At 46.1% G+C, this 22688-nt stretch overlaps 1 protein-coding gene across 1 annotated transcript in view; it reads right to left on the reverse strand.

Annotated features, from left to right (window-relative positions):
- LOC311144758 (protein phosphatase Slingshot homolog 1-like) overlaps positions 1 to 22688 on the reverse strand; it is a gene marked incomplete at its 5' end in the record, with an annotated part of 59282 nt that overhangs the window by 30778 nt on the left and 5816 nt on the right. The window contains one exon of the mRNA XM_084180859.1: positions 22388 to 22425. Within this exon, the coding sequence (XP_084036985.1) occupies positions 22388 to 22425 (38 nt within the window). The remainder of the gene's footprint in view (positions 1 to 22387; positions 22426 to 22688) is intronic.

Here is a 22688-nt window from a genome sequence, read left to right on the forward strand (position 1 = left end):
TGGACAGCAGGGATATTCTTGGAAAAAGTGAAATTTGGAAATAGAGCTGCACCTCTTGAATTATGAAAGTTGACAAAGTGTCATAGAAACTGCAGAATATTATATTTCTGATACTATATAGAAAACAAAATGTTTTACCTGCATGTTACTCTGTAAGAGGATTTGAAAAAGCGATGCTCCTTTCCCTGCATCTGTCAATTACAAGACGTGCCCATCTCTTCATGTACAATTAGAAAACTGATAGGTCTAATATTGTCACTCATCAGATTGTCAATTTAATCTTGTCTATAGGTTAACTCTTATTACAGTGCATTTGGAAAGTATTCAGACCCGACTTTTTCCACTTTGTTATGTTACAGCCTTACTCTAAAATGGATTCAATCGTTTTTTTCCCCTCAATCTACACACAATAACCCATAATGACAAAGCAAAAACTGGTTATCATAAAAATAAATAACTAATCAAATTTACATAATTATTCAGACCCTTTAACTCAGTACTTTGTTGAAGCACCTTTGGCAGCAATTACAGCCTCGAGTCTTCTTGGGTATGACGCTACAAGCTTGGCAGACCTGTATTTGGGGAGTTTCTCACATTCTTCTCTGCAGATCCTCTCAAGCGCTGTCAGATTGGATGGGAAGCGTCGCTGCACAGCTATTTTCAGGTCTCTCCAGAGATGTTTGATCAGGTTCAAGTCCGGGCTCTGGCTGGGCAACTCAAGGACATTCAGAGACTTGTCCCGAAGCCACTCCTACGTTGTCTTGGCTGTGTGCTTAGGGTCATTGTCCTGTTGGAAGGTGAACCTTCACCCCAGACTGAGGTCCTGAGCACTCTGGAGCAGGTTTTCATCAAGGATCTCTCTGTACTGTGCCCTGTTCATCTTTTCCTGGATCCGGACTAGTCTCCCAGTCCCTGCCGCTGAAAAACATCCCCACAGCATGATGCTGCCACCACCACCATGCTTCACCGTAGAGATGGTGCCAGGTGTCCTCCAGACGTGACGCTTGGCATTCAGGCCAAAGAGTTCAATATTGGTTTCATTAGACCAGAGAATCTTGTTTCTCAAATCAAATTTGCCACATTCGCCGAATACAACAGGTGTAGACATTACAGTGAAATGCTTACTTACGAGCCCTTAACCAACAATGCAAAGTAAAACAAATAAAAAAAGAGCAGCAGTAAAATAAAATAACAGTAGGGGGGTACCGGTGCAGAGTCAATGTGCGTGGGCACCAGATAGTCGAGGTAATTGAGGTAATATGTACATGTGGGTAGAGTTAAAGTGACTATGCATAAATAATAAAACAGTAGCAGCAGAGTAAAAAAGGGGGACGGTTTGGGGGTGGGGGGGTAGTGCAAATTGTCCGGGTACCCATGATTAGCTGTTCAGGAGTCTTATGGCTTGGGGGTAGAAGCTGTTGAGAAGTCTTTTGGACCTAGACTTGGCACCGCTTGCCGTGCGGTAGCAGAGAGAACAGTCTATGACTAGGGTGGCTGGAGTCTTTGACAATTTTGAGGGCCTTCCTCTGACACCGCCTGGTATAGAGGTCCTGGATGGCAGGAAGCTTGGCCCCAGTGATGTACTGGGCCATACGCACTACCCTCTGCAGTGCCTTGCGGTCGGAGGTAGAGCAGTTGCAAGACCAGGCGGTGATGCAACCAGTCAGGATGCTCTCGATGGTGCAGCTGTATAACTTTTTGAGGATCTGAGGACCCATGCCAAATGTTTTCAGTCTCCTGAGGGGGAATAGGCATTGTCGTGCCCTCTTCACGACTGTCTTGGTGTGTTTGGACCATGATAGTTCGTTGGTGATGTGGACACCAAGGAACTTGAAGCTCTCAACCTGTTCCACTACAGCCCCGTCGATGAGAATGGGGGCGTACTCAGTCCTCTTTTTTTTCCTGCAGTCCACAATCATCTCCTTTGTCTTGATCACGTTGAGGGAGAGGTTGTTATCCTGGCACCACACGGCCAGGTCTCTGACCTCCTCCCTATAGGCTGTCTCATCGTTGCCAGTGATCAGGCCTACAACTGTTGTGTCGTCGGCAAACTTAATGATGGTGTTGGAGTCGTGCCTGGCCATGCAGTCATGGGTGAACAGGGAGTACAGGAGGGGACTGAGCACGCACCCCTGAGGGGCCCCCGTGTTGAGGATCAGCGTGGCAGATGTGTTGTTACCTACCCTTACCACCTGGGGGCGGCCCGTCAGGAAGTCCAGGATCCAGTTGCAGAGGGAGGTGTTTAGTCCCAGGATCCTTAGCTTAGTGATGAGCTTTGAGGGCACTATGGTGTTGAACGCTAAGCTGTTGTCAATTAAAAGCATTCTCACGTAGGTGTTCCTCTTGTCCAGGTGGGAAAGGGCAGTGTGGAGTGCAATAGAGATTGCATCATCTGTGGATCTGTTGGGGCGGTATGCAAATTGGAGTGGGTCTAGGGTTTCTGGGATAATGGTGTTGATGTGAGCCATGACCAGCCTTTCAAAGCACTTCATGGCTACAGACTTGAGTGCTACGGGTTGGTAGTCATTTAGGCAGGTTATCTTAGTGTCCTTGGGCACAGGGACTATGGTGGTCTGCTTGAAACATGTTGGTATTACAGACTCAGTCAGGGACATGTTGAAAATGTCAGTGAAGACACTTGCCAGTTGGTCAGCACATGCTCGGAGTACACGTCCTGGTAATCCGTCTGGCCCTGTGGCCCTGCTTAAAAAAGTCTTACTCACATCGGCTACGGAGAGCGTGATCACATAGTCATCCGAAACAGCTGGTGCTCCCATGCATGCTTCAGTGTTGCTTGCCTCGAAGCGAGCATAGAAGTGATTTAGCTCGTCTGGTAGGCTTGTGTCACTGGGCAGCTCGCGGCTGTGCTTCCCTTTGTAGTCTGTAATAGTTTTCAAGCCCTGCCACATCCGACGAGCGTCAGAGCCGGTGTAGTAAAGGACTCTCATGGTCTGAGAGTCCTTTAGGTGCCTTTTGGAAAACTCCAAGTGGGCTGTCATGTGCCTTTTGCTGAGGAGTAGCTTCAGTCTGGCCACTCTACCATAAAGGCTTGATTGGTGGAGTGCTGCAGAGATGGTTGTCCTTCTGGAAGGTTCTCCCATCTCCACAGAGGAACTCTGGAGCTCTGTCAGAGTGACCATCGGGTTCTTGGTCACCTCCTTGACCAAGGCCCCCACCTCCCTGACCATTGCTCATTTTGGCCGGGCAGCCAGCTCTAGAAGAGTCTTGGTGGTTCCAGACTTCTTCCATTTAAGAATGATGGAGGCCACCGTGTTCTTGGGGACCTTCAATGCTGCAGACATTTTTTGGTATCCTTCCCCAGATCTGTGCCTCGACACAATCCTGTCTCGAAGCTCTACAGACAATTCTTTCGACCACATGGCTTGGTTTTTGCTCTTACAGTAAGGGAAAAAAGTATTTGATCCCCTGCTGATTTTGTACATTTGCCCACTGACAAAGAAATGATCAGTCTATCATTTTAATGGTAGGTTTATTTGAACAGTGAGAGACAGAATAACAACAACAATAAAACAGAAAAACGCATGTCAAAAATGTTATAAATTGATTTGCATTTTAATGAGGGAAATAAGTATTTGACCCCCTCTCAATCAGAAAGATTTCTGGCTCCCAGGTGTCTTTTATACAGGTAACGAGCTGAGATTAGGCGCACACTCTTAAAGGGAGTGCTCCTAATCTCAGTTTGTTACCTGTATAAAAGACACCTGTCCACAGAAGCAATCAATCAATCAGATTCCAAACTCTCCACCATGGCCAAGACCAAAGAGCTCTCCAAGGATGTCAGGGACAAGATTGTAGACCTACACAAGGCTGGAATGGGCTACAAGATCATCGCCAAGCAGCTTGGTGAGAAGGTGACAACAGTTGGTGCGATTATTCGCAAATGGAAGAAACACAAAAGAACTGTCAATCTCCCTCGGCCTGGGGCTCCATGCAAGATCTCACCTCGTGGAGTTGCAATGATCATGAGAATGGTGATGAATCAGCCCAGAACTACACTGGAGGATCTTGTCAATGATCTCAAGGCAGCTGGGACCATAGTCACCAAGAAAACAATTGGTAACACACTACGCCATGAAGGACTGAAATCCTGCAGCGCCCGCAAGGTCCCCCTGCTCAAGAAAGCATATATACAGGCCCATCTGAAGTTTGCCAATGAACATCTGAATGATTCAGAGGAGAACTGGGTGAAAGTGTTGTGGTCAGATGAGACCAAAATCGAGCTTTGGCATCAACTCAACTCGCCGTGTTTGGAGGAGGAGGAATGCTGCCTATGACCCCAAGAACACCATCCTCACCGTCAAACATGGAGGTGGAAACATTATGCTTTGGGGGGTGTTTTTCTGCTAAGGGGACAGGACAACTCACCGCATCAAAGGGATGATGGACGGGGCCATGTACCGTCAAATCTTGGGTGAGAACCTCCTTCCCTCAGCCAGGGCATTGAAAATGGGTAGTGGATGGGTATTCCAGCATGACAATGATCCAAAACACACGGCCAAGGCAACAAAGGAGTGGCTCAAGAAGAAGCACATTAAGGTCCTGGAGTGGCCTAGCCAGTCTCCAGACCTTAATCCCATAGAAAATCTGTGGAGGGAGCTGAAGGTTCGAGTTGCCAAACGTCAGCCTCGAAACCTTAATGACTTGGAGAAGATCTGCAAAGAGGAGTGGGACAAAATCCGTCCTGAGATGTGTGCAAACCTGGTGGCCAACTACAAGGAACGTCTGACCTCTGTGATTGCCAACAAGGGTTTTGCCACCAAGTACTAAGTCATGTTTTGCAGAGGGGTCAAATAATGATTTCCCTCATTAAAATGCATATCAATTTATAACATTTTTGACATGCGTTTTTCTGGATTTTGTTCTTGTTATTCTGTCTCACTGTTCAAATAAACCTACCAGTAAAATTATAGACTGCTCATGTCTTTGTCAGTGGGCAAACGTACAAAATCAGCAGGGGATCAAATACTTTTTTTCCCCTCACTGTAGACTGGTGTGTGCCGTTCTATATCATGTCCAATCAATTGAATTTACCACAGGTGGACTCCAATCAAGTTGTAGAAACATCAAGGATCAAGGATGATCAATGGAAACAGGATGGACCTGAGCTCCATTTCGAGTCTCATAGCAAAGGGTCTGAATACTTAAGTAAATAAGGTATCTTTATGTAACAATGTCTAAAAACCTGTTTTCGCTTTGTCATTATGGGGTATTATTCGTAGATTGATGAGGGGGAAAAAATAATGTAATCAACTTTAGAATATAGGCTGTAACGTAACAAAATGTGGAAAAATTCAAGCGGTCTGATAACTTTCCGAATGCACTGTATGTGTGACATTAGTTCCGGTGTAGTTTAGGTGTTGTTTCGATGGGCCAGCTGTGAAGGCTGACTGGCATCATTTGTTTCCTGCTCATCAACGTGGATATAGTCAAGCATATGTTTTTGCATTATTTGCATGTTTTCGTTTCCCTTACAATAAATTCAATTAGTAATAGAGTTACAGTAAATAAAACAGTCCTGTAACAGCTTCTTTTTACAAAGTAAAACGTAAAAGAGAATGGTATCAACCAGCACAGTCAAATTATTAACATGAGCGCCAACACTGATAAATAGGCATAAAAAACTCATCATTACACTATTGTTGTTACACTATTGTTGCTCTACAACATTCGGAGAGTACGTCCCTGCACAGGGGGCGGCACAGGTCCTACACAGGAAGCGGCACAGGTCCTAATCCAGGCACTTGTCATCTCCCGTCTGGATTACTGCAACTCGCTGTTGGCTGGGCTCCCTGCCTGTGCCATTAAACCCCTACAACTCATCCAGAATGCCGCAGCCCGTCTGGTGTTCAACCTTCCCAAGTTCTCTCACGTCACCCCGCTCCTCCGCACACTCCACTGGCTTCCAGTTGAAGCTCGCATCTGTTACAAGACCATGGTGCTTGCCTATGGAGCTGTGAGGGGAACGGCACCTCTGTACCTTCAGGCTCTGATCAGTCCCTACACCCAAACGAGGGCATTGCGTTCATCCACCTCTGGCCTGCTGGCTCCCCTTCCTCTGCGGAAGCATAGTTCCCGCTCAGCCCAGTCAAAACTGTTCGCTGCTCTGGCACCCCAATGGTGGAACAAGCTCCCTCACGACGCCAGGACAGCGGAGTCACTCACCACCTTCCGGAGACATTTGAAACCCCACCTCTTTAAGGAATACCTGGGATAGGATAAAGTAATCCTTCTACCCCCCCCGCCTCCCCCCAAAAAAAAAAAAACATTTGTAAAGTGGTTATCCCACTGGCTATAGGGTGAATGCACCAACTTGTAAGTCGCTCTGGATAAGAGCGTCTGCTAAATGACGTAAATGTAAATGTAAAATGTAAATGTTGTTCTAAATTATACTGAACAAAAATATAAACCCAACATGTAAAGTGTTGATCCCATATTTCATGAGCTAAAATAAAAGATCCAAAAATGTTCCATATGCAGAAAAAGCTTATTTCTCTCCAATTTTGTGCACAAATTTGTTTATATCCCTGTTAGTGAGCATTTCTCCTTTGCCAAGATAATCCATCCACCTGACAGGTGTGGCATATCAAGAAGCTGATTAAACAGCATGATCATTACACAGGTGCACCTTGGGCTGGGGACAATAAAATACTAAAATGTGCAGTTTTGTCACACAACACAATACCACAGATGTCTTAAGTTTTGAGGGAGCATGCAATTGGCATGCTGACTGCAGGAATGTCTACCAGAGCTATTGCCAGAGAATTGAACCTTCATTTCTCTACCATAATTCGCCTCTGTCGTGAAACTGAGGAGTATTTCTGTCTGTAATAAAGCCCTTTTGTGGGGAGAAACTAATTCTGATTGGCTGGGCCTGGCTCCCCAGTGGCTGGGCCTGGCTCCCCAGTGGGTGGGCCTATGCCCTCCCAGGCCCACCCATAGCAGCACTCCTGCCTATTCATGTGTAATCCATAGACCAAATAAAAGCGTTGAAATTGTTGCATGTGGCGTTTATATTTTTGTTCAGTATAAATCAACCTTATCATTCACTTAGGCCTTATTTAAATTCAATTGTGAAATAAAGTGCACAATTATCGCCCATGCATCCATTTGTCATTCATTTAGTGAGGAGAGAGAGAGCGAGAGACTCATTAGCACCTGGCTGAGTACCAATGTCCTACAGCACATTGTCTTGATGGATTAAGTTGGGAATAGGTGTCAGAAGAAGAAAACAAACTGGTAAAAGGCTCTAAATGCTTTTCTGTTTGTGATTTCAAAATTCGGACAAATGAGCAGTGTAAAATACAAACATTTAGGAAACGTCAGGAAATAGCTTTATTTGGGGCAGATTTTCTTTTATTTACGAAATCAAACATCAATGGCCGTTGGCCTATGGCGGTTCTAGCATTTAAGGCCTTGATTGTTTAATTAGAACATTCGATTATTCAAATATATACAAATCTCCAAACTTATTTTTGTTTGTTTTCTAGCACTATTAAATGCTCCAGTGCTAATTTAGTTAGTATTTTGGCATGTTCGTCTGGACTTAGAACATTAAAAACATGTATAAAGCAAACATTATCCCTCAGGTCTAGCAAGGCAAATACTTCAATTGTTTAAGCATATGTTGCAAAACAGTGATTCAAATATTTATTCTGAATATTGACAAAAACATATTGACTCCATCAGTGACGGAATTGACAGATACGAGTTGACAGATACCGAAAACAGACATTTTTGCATCTAAAACTAATAGTTCAATACAAACATTTGTAAAATATGGAAAATTATTCATTTGAAAATCTCCAATAAAAACAACCATGCCATCACATCTTTCAGCACTCTGACGGAGTTGACGATAGACAAAAATCTGATGGAGTTGATGTTTAAATCTATCAAAAGTATTTATCTTTACTGACCATGAGTGGTCTTGTTGCACTACATGTAATGAGGACATGAAGAAGGGGTCCTTATGGTATAGCTGACCCTGCTTAAAATAAATGGTCTACTTTTGAAACGACTGTATGGCTGGTTTTAGTGAGACACAGAACTTCTCTTTGATCCATTTTATTTTGGCAGAGGTCAATCATCAGAGGACATTTAAGTAATAGTATGTAAATAATAAAAATATAGGTTATGATCAGAGTATTTTTTGTTATTATCCGCGATCGGGAAAAAATAATTTTCGGGTGCCAGCGCTCATCTTTCAGTCAAATGCAAGGTGCTAGGTGATCTAAATAACTAAACTAGCTAGCTTTCCTGTCTGTAAAGAGAAGGGCGTTGATCCTGCTTCTCTGATAGAAATACAGCTTCACTTTAATCAAAGTCCACTCGCTTTGCTTCATAATTTCACCTGACCACTTCTCCTTGTGTGGCGGGTGATTTCGGACGGAGTCAGGCGCAGGAGGGTAAATCACACTGGAGTAAAACAAGGCACACGGGTGAATATCCCGGCGATACAAATACAAAGTAGCTCCACTGAGCTATAATACCTCCACAATAAACAATCACACACAAAGACAAGGGGGCAGAGGGAACCAGGTGTGTGTAATAAACAAGACAAAACAAATGGAATGATGCGATGAGGAGCGGCAGTGGCTAGAAGGCCGGTGACGACAAACGCCGAAGCCTGCCCGAACAAGGAGGGGAGGCAACATCGGAGGAAGTAGTGACAGTACCCGTGTGCCTTGACGCGCAGCTCCAGCAGCGCGCCGACACCGTCCTCGGGGACAGCCAGGAGGACGCGGAGCAGGGCAAGCCAGATGGCGACGGTGGAAGTCCCTCAACAGGGAGGGATCAAGGATATCCCTCACCAGGACCCAGCACCGCTCCTCTGGACCGTACCCCTCCATGGGCCGAATATGCCTAGAACTCTCTCCGCCACTCCTCCACTAATCTATCGCCATTTCAATGTGGAGCTTCGGTCTGGCTCTGATGCCACAGTGCCAGAACCGGCTGATAACCTAAAACACATTGAAATGGCGTTAGGTTAGTGGAGGAGTGGCGGAGAGAGTTCTGGGCATATTCGGCCCATGGTAAGAACACTGACCACTCCCCCAGCCGGTCCTGGCAGTAGGACAGCAGGAACCTACCCACATCCTGATTCACCCGTTCCACCTGCCCATTAGACTCGGGATGAAACCCAGAGGTCAGGCTGACCGAGACCCCCAGATTTTCCATGAACGCCTTCCAGACCCTGGATGTAAACTGGGGACCCCGGTCAGACACTACGTCCTCTGGCACCCCGTAGTGCCGGAAGACGTGAGTAAACAGGCCCTCCGCAGTCTGCATGGCCGTGGGGAGACCGGGCAGATGAAGTAGGCGCAAGCTTTAGAAAAGCGGTCCACAACGACCAGGATGGTGGTGTTACCCTGAGTGAGAAAGTCAATACACAAGTGGGACCATGGCCGTTGTGGAACTGGTAAGGGATGTAACTTACCCGCTGGGAGGTGCCTAGGTGCCTTACTCTGGGCGCACACCGAGCAGGAGGAGACGTACACCCTCACGTCCTTAGCTAAGGTAGGCCACCAGTACTTTCCAGTCAGGCAGCGCACTGTACGGCCGATACCTGGGTGACGTGTGTGCCCAATAGATCAGACGGTCACGGACAAGAGACGGCACGTACCGCAGCCAAGCTGGGCACTGAAGTGGAGATGGCTCTATGCATAACGCCCGCCATACGTGCGCGTCCACCGCCACAATGCAGGAGGCCAGGAGTGTGGCGGTGTTGTCTATGGGCCTCTCCTCTATGTCGCACCTCCTTAACCGTGGTTGGAGTCAGACAATTACGCACGGCTGAAATGCGGTCTCCCTCCATCTCCACACCTGCGGTGGTGATGCGGTATCTGAGGAAGGAGACGGACTGTTGGAAAAACAGACATTTTTCTGCCTTGGCATAAAGGTCATGTTCCAACAGTCGGCCCAGCACTTTGCGAACCAGGGACACATGCTTGGCGCGCGTAGCAGAATACACCAGAATGTCATCGATGTAAACCACCACACCGCGACCAAGCATGTCCCGAAACACCTCGTTCAAAAAAAGGACTGGAAGACTGATGGAGCATTCATCAACCCGTACGGCATCACCGGGTATTCGTAATGCCCCGTGGTTGTGCTGAATGCCGTCTTCCACTCGTCCCCTTCTCGGACACACACCAGGTTGTACGCACTCCGGAGATCTAATTTTTGTGAAGAAGCACACCCCATGCATTGACTCGATGGAATGAGGGGTAGAGGATATCTATAACGAATTGCCCCTTGTTAAGTGCTCGGTAATCAATGCAAGGGCGCAGAACTCGAGGAGGCGGGCGAAGTGAAGGGACGTATGAACCCCTGGCGCAGGGACTCGGAGACGTATGTCTCCATCGCCTCCGTTTCAGCCTGCGACAGGGGATATACATCCATCTACCCGGAGGTTTATCGCGCAATCCCCCGCCCGATTAGGTGGTAATTTGGTCGCCTGCGTTTTGGAAAACGTGTGCGCCAATTCGAGGTATTCGGGGGGAATGCGCACGGTGGAGGTAATGTCTGGACTTTCCACCGTGGTTGCACCAATGGAAACAGCTAGACACCTACCCTGACACTCTCGCGACCACCGTGTGAGAACCCTCTGCAGCCATGAAAAGGTGGGGTTGTGTAGGGCTAACCAGGGAAGACCCAACACAACAGGGAATTTGGGAGACTCAATAATAAAAAAGGTGACTTGCGTAACCATCGTGACTGGTGCTGTAACTTCCCTAACAAAATCTGACCCTAATGGTCGACTGTCAAGTGCTTTGATGGGCAATGGAATGGGTAGGGGAACCAATGTAATACAGAGACTATTAGCTAAAGCTCGGTCCATAAAGTTCCCAGCTGCGCCTGAATCAACCAGGGCCTTACACTGGGGAACTACCCGGTAATCAGGGAAGTTGACGTGTATGGTGCAGTGCGCAGCAGAGGGCTCTGAACAAGTGTGGGTTTGCGCTACCTGGGGTGACGCGAGAGTGGGTTGAAGGGGGGTGAAACGGGCAGGCCCCTTCCAGGACGTCCTCTTGAAGCCAGCAGGTTGTCCAACCTGATGACCATGTCCACCAGCTGGTTGAAAGTCAACATGGTATTGTGGCAGGCTAGCTCCCGCCGGATGTCCTCTCGCAGGCTGCACTGGAAGCTGTCCATGAGGGCTCGCTCGTTCCACCCGGACCCAGCCGCTAGAGTACGAAACTCCAGGGCAAAGTCCTGCACGGTCCTCGTCCCCTGCCTCAGTTGGACCAGCCGCACGCCCGCCTCTCTACCTTCGGGCGGGTGATCGAAGACTGCCCGAAAGAGGCGAGCGAACTCCCCGTAGTTGTCCAACGCGGCTCCTCCTTCACTCCAGACCGCGTTGGCCCACTCCGGGGCTTTCCCCGAGAGGCAGGAGACGAGGGCAGACGCCTTCTCCCGCTCCGATGGAGCCGGGCTGATGGTTGAGAGGTAGAGTTCCAGCTGCAGGAGGAATCCCTGGCAGCGGGAAGCTGTCCCGTCATACTCCCTCGGTCGGGATAGGTGAATCCCTCTGGGTGATGGGGTGTGGGTGGCTGGATCCGGTCGCTCAGCTGGTCCCGAAGGGTCGGGTCCTCTCCTCTCCAGGCGTTGGACGACCTGGAGAACCCGATCCATCGCTTCTCTCAAACTGGGTAGCATAGTAGAATGCTCCGGGACACGCGCCACGACTACAGGCATATTCTCTTCTCCTGCTGACTCCATGTTCAGGTGTGTGATTCTGTGGCAGGTGATTTCGGACGGAGTCAGGCGCAGGAGGGTAAATCACAGAATATTTAGTTTAATCAGGAACACAGCAGTACACATCAATGCGTAATACACTCCAGTGCGGTAAATACGGTGCACTGGAGAAAAACAAGTCACACGGGTGAATATCCCGGCGATACAAATACAAAGTAGCACCACCGAGCTATAATACCTCCACAATAAACAATCACACACAAAGACAAGGGGGCAGAGGGAACACTTATAGGGGATATGAACCAGGTGTGCGTAATAAACAAGACAAAACTAATGGAATGATGAGATGAGGAGCGGCAGTGGTTAGAAGGCAGGTGACGACGAACCACGAAGCATGCCCGAACAAGGAGAGGAGGCAGCTTCGGAGGAAGTCGTGACACCTTGCATGTTTTGGTCTGATCATTTCTTGATGCTGCCTTCTGTTAGCCTGCTACTATGATAAATTAAAATGGGTAGGACGTTTTCTCAAGCTATCAATGTGCATAGTATCTAACAAGCAGGGCCAGGGTAGGGAGAAAATATTAAACGTTGATGCGCATTCTGACTGAGTGACAGCAAACTGCCCGCTGCAAGTTGAGGACACACAGACACACAGTATCGTAATCTGCAGTTTATTTGGTCTATAGACCTGCAGGGAGATTGGTATTTTGCCAACATCTATTTAGGCATATTAAAACACTTTTTATCATCCAATCCGACTATCCAACTGTCATTTACGGATACGATTACGAGTATGGTCAGGTCAGCACACCCCTAGTAGGTAGAATGCTTTTTTTGGTCAATGACACATACTGTTGGTCCTCAGATGATAGCTGCCAGACAATGGAATGTTTAGTGTGATGTGTGCCGGTCATCCTAATATGGTCACCTGATGTCCACCTGACCTGTCAGTTGAGCTGTCAGGTGACTTGGAGACAATTTTGGAGAGGCACTTTGCCACTGTGATAGTGAGTTTGATAGTGAACTACGCACTAACCGCTCTCCAGGCATCCTTCTTTGGGATGGCTAGCAAAGGCATGAGGCGGGCCACTGGTCTTGTGGAGAGACTGTTCGCTACAGAGATCTCCACAGCTCTCCGGACTACCGAGGCCGCGGTAGTTTTTTCCCCCACTTTTGTCGGGATTGCGGTGTGGGTTGGTACTGACGGATGAATAAAGTGCAACATTTATCTGCCAGTACTTGACTGTGGCGCCATCTCCGCCACCCCATTGAGCCAGGGGCATAGGTAACTTGAGGCAGCGATGCATCCCGCCGCCCCATCAAGAGCAGATTAGGAGTTACTGGGGTTGGCAATGTCAGAGGTTGTGTGGTCCAGCTCAGGAGTAAGGCTTCTGAGCTGTCTGCTCTGAAGGCCTGGTTTTTGTGCTTTTAGAGCAGCAATATCTTCTGAGAAGCCAGTAGCCTGGAAGTGTCTGAGGAAGGTAATTTCAGCATCTCTGTGGGAAGAGTGGTATTGAGAAGGAACTGGGAACTTGGCTTTTCCGGGGAAGTCAGAAGGCACTGTTGCACTGGAGTGTGACGGCACCATGGATCACATACTTCTTCTTAGGTTTAGATAGAGGGATTATATCAAAGCTGACTGTTGTCCCCTTGAGATGGGTGATGTCAGTGCTGACAGTACGGAGGATGAGGGTCTCCTGCTCTCCTGACAGTTGCCGGACAGCTTCAGGCAGTAACACTGTTCTCTCTGCTCCATTGTTCAGAATGGCATAAGTCTTGAGTGTATTGGATCCATTTCTCAAGAGCGCTGGAACAACCTTCAGGAGAACCCAACCAACCTGGATGGAATGGGCGAGGTACACTCTGCCGTTGGAGACTTTGATTGGGAAAGCAGAGGGTTCTTGCTGGGCCACCTGATGAAGCACCTGTAAATGTATCCCACCACAATCATAACATGGCTTCTTCAGAGTATACTTTACGCAAGTGGGCACGGCCACACATTGAGTGGGCTGTGCACTTAAGGGTCTGAACCGTGGTAGATGTTGGTGGTCTGACCCTTGGAACTGGGGTTCTGCCTCTCTCTGCTATTGCTCTGCACCGGTTCTTGATGATAGCGCTGGACTAGTCTGGTTGAGATTCGCTGCTGCTGGGCCTTGGATTGAAGCCACCTTGACAGGTCTTGCAGGTTGTAGGGATTAAGGCTTGAGTTTAGTTTACCCTTAAGCTGTAGGAACTCTATGAAGCCATCTCTGAGATACTTTGCTGAGAAGTCTGTCGACATGGGAACAGCAGTTAAACTCAACCAGAATAACCTTCCAATGATAGCAGCATGCTAACCAGCAGATGGACTTGAAGAGCAAAGCTCTGGAACCCCTGAGAGTCACCAACCTTCACACCTTGGGCAGTGAAGATGGCGGCAATCTCATTTTGAGCGAGCTGAAGTGGCCATAATTCATCTGAAGTGCCTGAATGCTAGCTGTGTAGGGTGATGACGGCAGGCCTGGCCAATCATCTGTGCTTCAGGGAGCTTGAGATGTTCCAATAGAACATGGTACTTGTATTTCTCAGTCAGCGGTGAATGCGAGTCAAGGAGTTTGTCCAGTGCCAGTTTTAGATTCTCAAAGTCCTTTTCACTGTCAGTGGTGAAATCTGGTAAGGTGGGTTTAGGAGCCCTATACAGTGACTGAGGGTGATTTGCATTGAAAGCTGGACCCATCTGGTGAGCTGGACCCCAGGAGGAGGGTGGACTGCAGATAACCTGTTGGAGCTGGATGTGGAACTTGTTGCGGGTAAGCTCGGTACTCTGGCTCTGCAGCAGACGGGTACTGGGACCCGATTGAAGTACACTGGCTGACCTTGAGCAGGGACCGGATGAGAGAGCACTGGCTGACCTTGAGCAGGGACCGGATGAGAGAGCACTGGCTGACCTTGAGCAGGGGACAGGCTGTGCGTGGACCAGTTGGCCTCAAGCTTTGACTCTCTAGCTGCAGAGGTAGGGCCTGAGGGAGAGTACAGTCTGGTGGCTTAGCTGGAATTCGAGGGCAGGTAAGCGGTCTTAGGTTGAGGCGCTTTGTCCACTGCACCACTGTGGGCCGGAGGTTTTAGTTTTTTCCTTTCAATTAAGACCTAGACAACCAGGTGAGGGGAGTTCCTTACTAATTAGTGACCTTAATTCATCAATCAAGGTTAAGAATGGAGCGAAAACCCGCAGACAGACACTAGTCCCTCTGTGGAAAGAGTTTGACCCGTGGTGTAGGTAGATGGAACAACTTTGAATGTGGTGAAGGTGCCCTCTGAGGATAACAGGTTAGGACTGCTAGAAACGTGTGGTTGGGGTTTACCCAGTTGTAGGTCCAAGTGGGACGCCCCTAGCGTCGGCGGACCACTCTCTGAGGGGGATCGTCTTTGGGACCTGGAGTAGAGGTACCTACTAGGTGAGGAAGAGGAACATCTCTTGGAGTTTGGGGCCTATCTTGAAGTCCAAGCTCTGGTTCCTCTTGCTCTGGTTGCAGACCTTTAAAATGAGACATATGACATCGGAGTCAGAAGTGTTGCTTTGGTCACTAAGGGGAGAAAGTGCTTTGTCTTGTCCAGCCTCTGAACCAGGCTCACTGTTTGACTGGACTGGCTCTGATCCACCCCATGCTCCTTGGGTGACATCTCAAGTACAGGTACTGTTGCTGGTTGTGGAGCAGTTGTGCTTGGACCAGCCCACTCTCCTGACTGTGGCCAGGCACTATGGGCTGTGCTAGCATGTTGATGGCTGATGGTTGAGTTGGCTGTATTGGTGTGGAAATGCTGGCTTTGGCATGACTGTGACCAGGGATTTAGTGACTGTGATTCTCCTTACTCTCCTCCAAGACGAATGAAGAAATGTGGTCAAGCATCTGACACCTTCTGTGGTGCCTTTCGCACTGGAGCAGTGGTCTCCGAATCTCCTCAGCCTCTGCCATCTCTTCCATTTCAACTTTAGACACCGACTCCACTAGCTCTCTTAATGACTCCATGTTCAGAGTTGCCTGTTGCACAGGGGTTCGCCAGTCAGCTCGTTGCTGGTTCTGCTGGCCCTACTGTGCTGTGGGGGTAGTGCACTGGTTGTACCGGTGGTAAATTGGTAAGTTTATCGGCTCTGTGGAGGTTGTTTGGAGTGATGTGGTGTGTGTGTGTGTGTGCCGGCCACTTGGCGCCATTTTGGAGAGGCATTTTGCCACTGTGATAGTGAGTTTGATAGTAAACTGGGCATTTACTTCAAAATATCCGCAACACTGCTTGCTCATTCCTTATTAATTTAGGATTTTAGACAAATTGACCAAATCTCCGGACACATCTTTTAGGAATCACAGTTTTGAGATAAATATTATTTGAAGTCACTGAGGGCTATTGCAAGAAACTACATAAGGTAATTTTTCAGTTAATATTCATTCTAATCCCAACCCAAGAGGGAATGGCCACAACCCACTTTTTGGTAAACACTGCCCAACATGGACACTTCACCAATATTCTGTGGGGTCCATATAAAAGTTAGTTCATATAAGGAAATACATGTATTAGGCAATAATCTATGGATTTCACGACTGGGAATACAGATATGCATCTGTTGGGCACAGATACCTTTAAAAAAAAGGTAGGGGCGTGGATCAGAAAACCAGTCAGTCCCTGATGTGACCACCATTTGCCTCATGCAGGGCAACACATCTTTATCAGGCTGTTGATTGTGGGCCTGTGGAATGTTGTCCCACTCCTCTTCAATGGCTGTGCGAAGTTGCTGGATATTGGCGGGAACTGAAACGCTGTCGTACACGTCGATCCAGAGCATCCCAAACACGCTCAATGGATGACATGTCTGGTGAGTATGCAGGCCATGGAAGAACTGGGACATTTTCAGCTTCCAGGAATTGTGTACAGATCCTTGCGACATGGGGCTGTGTATTATAATGCTGAAACATGAGGTGATGGCGGCTGATGAATGACACGACAATGGGCCTCAGGATTTTGTTTACACGGTATCTCTGTGCATTCAAATTGCCATCGATAAAATGAAATTGTGTTTGTTGTCCGTAGTTTATGCCTGCCCCGTTGTCCGTAGTTTATGCCTGCCCATACCATAATCTCACCGCCACCATGGGGCACTATGTTCACGACGCCATACACGTGGTCTGCGGTTCTGAGGCCGGTTGGATGTACAGCCAAATTCTCTTAAACAACATTGTAGCTTATGGTAGAGAAATAAACATTAAATTATCTGGCAACAGCTCTGGTGGACATTCCTGCAGTCAGCATGCCAATTGCACGCTGCCTCAAAACTTGAGACATCTGTGGCATTGTTGTGTGACAAAACTGCAGATTTTAGAGTGTCCTTTTATTGTCCCCAGCACAAGGTGCACCTGTGTAATGATCATGTTGTTTAATTAGCTTCTTAATATGCCACACCTGTCAGGTGGATGGATTATCTTGGCAAATGAGAAATGCTCACTAAAAGGGATGTAAACAAATTTGTGCACATAATTGGAGAGAAATACGTTTTCTGTGAATATGGGAAATTTCAGGGAAAAAAATTTTTTCAACACTTTACATGTTGCGTTTATATTTTTTGTTCAGTGTACAATATGTTCATGGTTCAAGTGGTGGAATGAGTCTTAAAGAAAATATGTAATGTGTCCACCTGTCTAATAAAACTCAATATATTGCATTACATAAGTGGAGGGGTTTCTGGCAGTTAAATTGCAGAATGTTGTAGTGTAGAATGTCCCATACTGAACCGCTGAGACCTGGAAGCAAGACAGGCCTTAACTCGTATCTCACGGATATCATTCCTGAATACGTGCATCACTTTGAGTGCCAAAGTCCAAAATTGCATAACCAGAAGAAAGTTTGTTCTCAGAAGAAATTCCTTGAGTAGTTAACACACTGTACACAATCTAGTTAAGGTCACAACCAGGGGTTGCAACCGGTTCAGGGAACAGAACCGTATTTATTAATTTTTTTTAGGAACAGAAGCTAAAGCGATAAGGTTTCGGAACAGAACAATTATTTTAAAAGCATGGGAACCGGTTAATAAAGTTATTTGACGTTCCGGGCATTTTTTTAAAAAGTCCAACAAAAAATCCTCACTCTTAACTCAGAAACGTATTCCAGTGTCTGCCTGCCAGCTGGAAATCATTGCCAGTATGTGTAGGCAACCTGCCCCTCCCCCTCCGAAGCTTAGGCTACTGTAGCCTACTGACGTTACAAGCGTGATTTAGGAATTAGGGAGAGGCATATCAAGAAGCTGATTAAACAGCATGATCATTACACAGGTACACCTTCTGCTGGGGACAATAAAAGGCCACTCAAATGTGCAGTTTTGTCACAACACAATGCCACAAGTTTTGAGAGAATGTGCAATTGGCATGCTGACTGCAGGGATGTCCAACAAAGCTGTTGCCAGAGAATTTAATGTTAATTTCTCTACCATAAGCCGCTTACGTCGTTTTAGAGAATTTGGCAGTACATCCAACCGGCCTTAACCACAGCCAGCCCAGGACCTCCACATCCGGCTTCTTCTCCTGCAGGATCATCTGAGGAGGGAGAGGGGGCTGAGAAGTATTTATATCTTTAATAAAGCCCTTTTGTGGGGAAAAACTCATTCTGATTGGCTGGGCCTGTCTCCCCAGTGGGTGGACCTGGCTCCCAAGTGGGTGGGCCTATGCCCTCCCAGGCCCACTCATGGCTGCGCCCCTGCCCAGTCATGTGAAATCCATAGATTAGGGCCTAATTACTATTTCAATTGACCGATTTCCTTCTATGAACTGTAACTCAGTAAAATCTTTAAAATTGTTGCATGTTGCGTTTATAGTTTTGTTCAGTATAATATCAACACTTATATTTAGTTTGAGATATTGTTTACCTTCTGTAAGTTTAAGAAATATTGTCTTGTACCTTTTAACACCGGATGTTGATAAGTAGTTGAAATTTGGTCAGTCCCCCCTGGCCTTGATGTTAACATCCACAGACGGATCAGATTTCAGATTCGGTCCAATCAGACGTACGTATGTTTCCCAAGTTTGGATAGTACAGTACAGTGAGTACCGTACAGTACAGTACTGAGTACCGTACAGTACAGCACAGTACTGAGTACCGTACAGTACAGCACAGTTCTGTACAGCACAGAAGAGTACAATTCAGTAAAGACAAGTAGAGTATAGTTCATTGTACTATACTCTACTGAACTCTACTCTGCTGTGCTCTACTCTATTCTGCGCTGTCCAACTTTGTGAAACATGAGGAGAATTACATTCATATCCATAATTATGCATTTCTGTGAAGTACAGATCAGCGACCCATGATGTAATTTTGTTAACAGGGGTAAATCCGCACAGGTCTTCCACTAAATTCATTTTTGTAAATTTTTCTGTGGAAATTGTTAAAAGTAGTCCTTGTGCATAGAGTTGTATTGTTTGTTAAACTTTGAAAATCAATGTTTTTTGTTTGGCATACATTTTAAAAAGTGAAAAAACTGAGTCAAATCATAATTCAGTTTCCGTGGAATTGCCCAAAACCTTCACAGTAGTATCATATTGTTCTGCCTCCATGTCCTCATGCAGTGAACAGTAAATCTCTCTGTGATTAATTACCAAGACTATTGACCCCATGGAGCCAGAGAGCCACATCCCTCACTATGTAGGAAGGGTGACCTGCCGACCTCTTCCACCTTTGTCCTGGGCACAGTAGAGCAGGAAGCTATGGCCTGCTTTCAGGCATCCTGTTTTCAGCGAGAACAAAAATAAAACTGTAGTATCTGACCCACACGCACATGAATGGAGGACAAATAAAAAGACTAAGGAGTGGGAAGATCCGCTTGAAAACAATCGTGTGTCTGATTGTGAACACCTTTGTTCGTGACAAAGCTGTCAAATGAAGCAATACAGGTTAGTGGTGCACATGCCCCTCCCTCTATACCCAATCTGAACTAAAAACACTGATTGCTTCACAAGGGGAAAGTACTTTGATTTAGCGGCACACGTTTGTTGGCTCTCACTAAATCCTTTCAGTGAGTTGGTTAAGACTAAGGGAAACAACTCAAAATCAATCAATCAACGTTTTAACATCCACAGTTCCTTACTGTAGAGAAATGGTCACCAACCTGTTGATCACCAACTGGTTAATCTCCAAGGCATTCCTAGTCGATCACCAAACATTTCTGTAAAAAACCGAACAATAAAGCCTTGCGTTCCTATTTTTTTTATTCATTTCACATTGTTGGCGGTAGGTGCACTTGATTCAGCAGCCCTAGCGAAACGCAAAGTGTTCCCATTTTGGACCATTTCATGTGTCTGAAGGTAGAACTCCGCCTACCCGGCAGGCCCAGAGAGCAAATCAAGTGCACCTACAGGCCTACTGCTGGCCAATCAGATAGCTCAGATCACCGTGTCTGCACAGTTTCCTCGTACCATAGACTGTAAAAGCAAGCCTCTAACACACAGGAAAGTTGATAATGTAAGATTTCAAAACTTAAAACCACGACTAGAGACACTCAATGAATACAGCAAAGAGCTGCTGTTTTTATCAGTAAGTTCATGTTTACGTTGTTATTCAGCACTGTCAACACCTTGTTCAACACTTTTTTTATACGCCATAAAATGTGCGTTTTCCCCTGAATGAGTATATAAGTGTTATCAAAGTGTTTCGATAATCTTGCGTTGTTATTATTAGCGGCTTGTGTCTTTTTTAAGAGGAATATTTCACTTTCTCTGGTCATAGGAGTAACATAAATTGGTGCATGAGGCAGAAATTAGACAGAAATAATGCAGTGCGACTTAAGTTTTGCCATCAGCTGGAAGACGGTGTCCCCTTTTCTCAGTGGAAGTAATACAACAAATGATCTATTACCAGTGTGATCATATACCTACAATTTTAAAACAATTTCTATATGGTCTGAGAAGAACATTGGCAGGGCAATTCAATATGCAGTGATAATGTATTGGGCCTATAGCCTACTGCACAAACCTCATTGCTACAGAACTGTTTTTAATTAGTTAATATTGCATAGGCTTACGTTTTTGAAGTCTTTCTTTTTTTTTCTTTTTCTGAGTGGTAGATATCAGCCTGCATTTTGACTTAGAAAGTGATCCTGACTCAGAAAAGGTTGGTGACCATTGCTGTAGAGAACCACTGCAGCTCCAACAAGAGTTAATGTGTGACTTCTTTACCTTATCAGATGCGAACAAAGTTGGGACAGAAATACAAAACGTACCGAACTAATCTGTCTGACCCAGAGATCACAAGGCAAAGCAAACGGCTCTTTTTCATATTGTCAGTTTAGCTATCATCTCTCACTTCAACTATATATACACAAAAGTATGTGGACACCCCTTCAAATTAGTGGATTTGGTAATTTCAGCCACACCCGTTGCTGACAGGTGTAAAAAAAAATAGAAGGCTACATGCCTTCTGTCTGCGCTCGGCTTAACGTCCACCACATTTCAACACCAAGTTCTGACATTATTTAGTCATTCAGTCTTTTAAAACCTGAATAAAGCCCTCTTCTCTTATCTATATGACCACTGTGAACTGACAGACAGAGACCAGAGACAAAGCCAGTCTCTGTGTTGCCTCAGGTTGTGGTTAAATGTATGACAGAGCTGGTTATAGTGATTCAGCTGATCATATGAGGGCTCTGCTTTTGAAACGCGGCCCAATCCCAGAGATCAAGAACACTGGAAAGCCCCATAGAGTAAGTGCTGTAGTGACCAAAACACACACAGACAATCACTGCTTAAGCACCTGTTGCAATAGTAACTAGCCAAAAGGGGGAAGACAACATTTTGTCTAATTGTCTATTAAAGATAGGAGACTACCCCGTAGACCAGGGTTCCCCAACTGGTGGCCTGCGGGTGGATTTATTTGGCCCCCCAAGTTCTGAGCAAATAATATAATTGTTGTACATAAAAAAAGACTGTGAAAACACCAGGAAATCAGCTCAGTGATTTTAATTTTGGAAATCTGTTCCCAAATATTCCCACGCATAATAGAGACATGTGATTGTATAAATGTAAGCAAGGTTTATTTTGTTTTGGTGAAATATTATACACACTACCAGTCAAAAGTTTTAGAACACCTACTCATTCAAGGGTATTTCTTTATTTTTACTATTATCTACACTGTAGAATAATAGTGAAGACATCAAAACTATGAAATAACAGATATGGAATCATGTAGTAACCAAAAAAGTGTAAATCAAATCAAAATATATTTTATATTTGAGATTCTTCAAATAGTCACCCTTTGCCTTGATTACAGCTACTTGCGGTCAAATTGCAGTCTACAAATGATTTGTAATTATGTTCCGGCCCCCTGACCATCCGCTCAAAAATCAAAACCAAAAATCAGCCCGCGGCTGAATCTAGTTGATGATCCCTGCCGTAGACAGACAACGGTTTCTTAATCATTTGTTACAGTGGTGACTGTCATTGAGAGGAACCAGACCGGACACATCTCCAGACTCTACACAAACCCAGATGTAAGGAATGAGTTGATCTGGAATCTCCACCAACACCCACAAACACAGATGACAAACGTCCTCCTAATCTCCATCTAGCATTATCCTGCTCCACCATGGAAAAGAGCAGCAGCTCTGGGCTACCCTAGCAAATCCATCAACTTTAGTACACTAAGTATTAACAACACTTACCTCTGATTTAGCCGCCGCTCATAGTCACTCCCAAAGTCCTGCAAACCAAGAAAAGGCAGAGGAAAAAGAAACAAAAGTTACCAATCTGATACTTCAAGACATTGAAGTTCTACAGTGCAGCCATTAGTATCAGGTGGACATGGATCTACAGGTAACTGCCAAAATAAAGGAAACACCAACACAAAGCGTCTTAAAGTAACTGTCCAGTGTTTCCAGAGTCCTATGATATACAGTGAGGGAAAAAAGTATTTGATCCCCTGCTGATTTTGTACGTTTGGCCACTGACAAAGAAATGATCAGT

The sequence above is a fragment of the Coregonus lavaretus genome (genome assembly GCF_964263955.1).
Source record: "Coregonus lavaretus genome assembly, chromosome: 17".
In the NCBI taxonomy this organism is placed as follows: Eukaryota; Metazoa; Chordata; class Actinopteri; order Salmoniformes; family Salmonidae; genus Coregonus; species Coregonus lavaretus.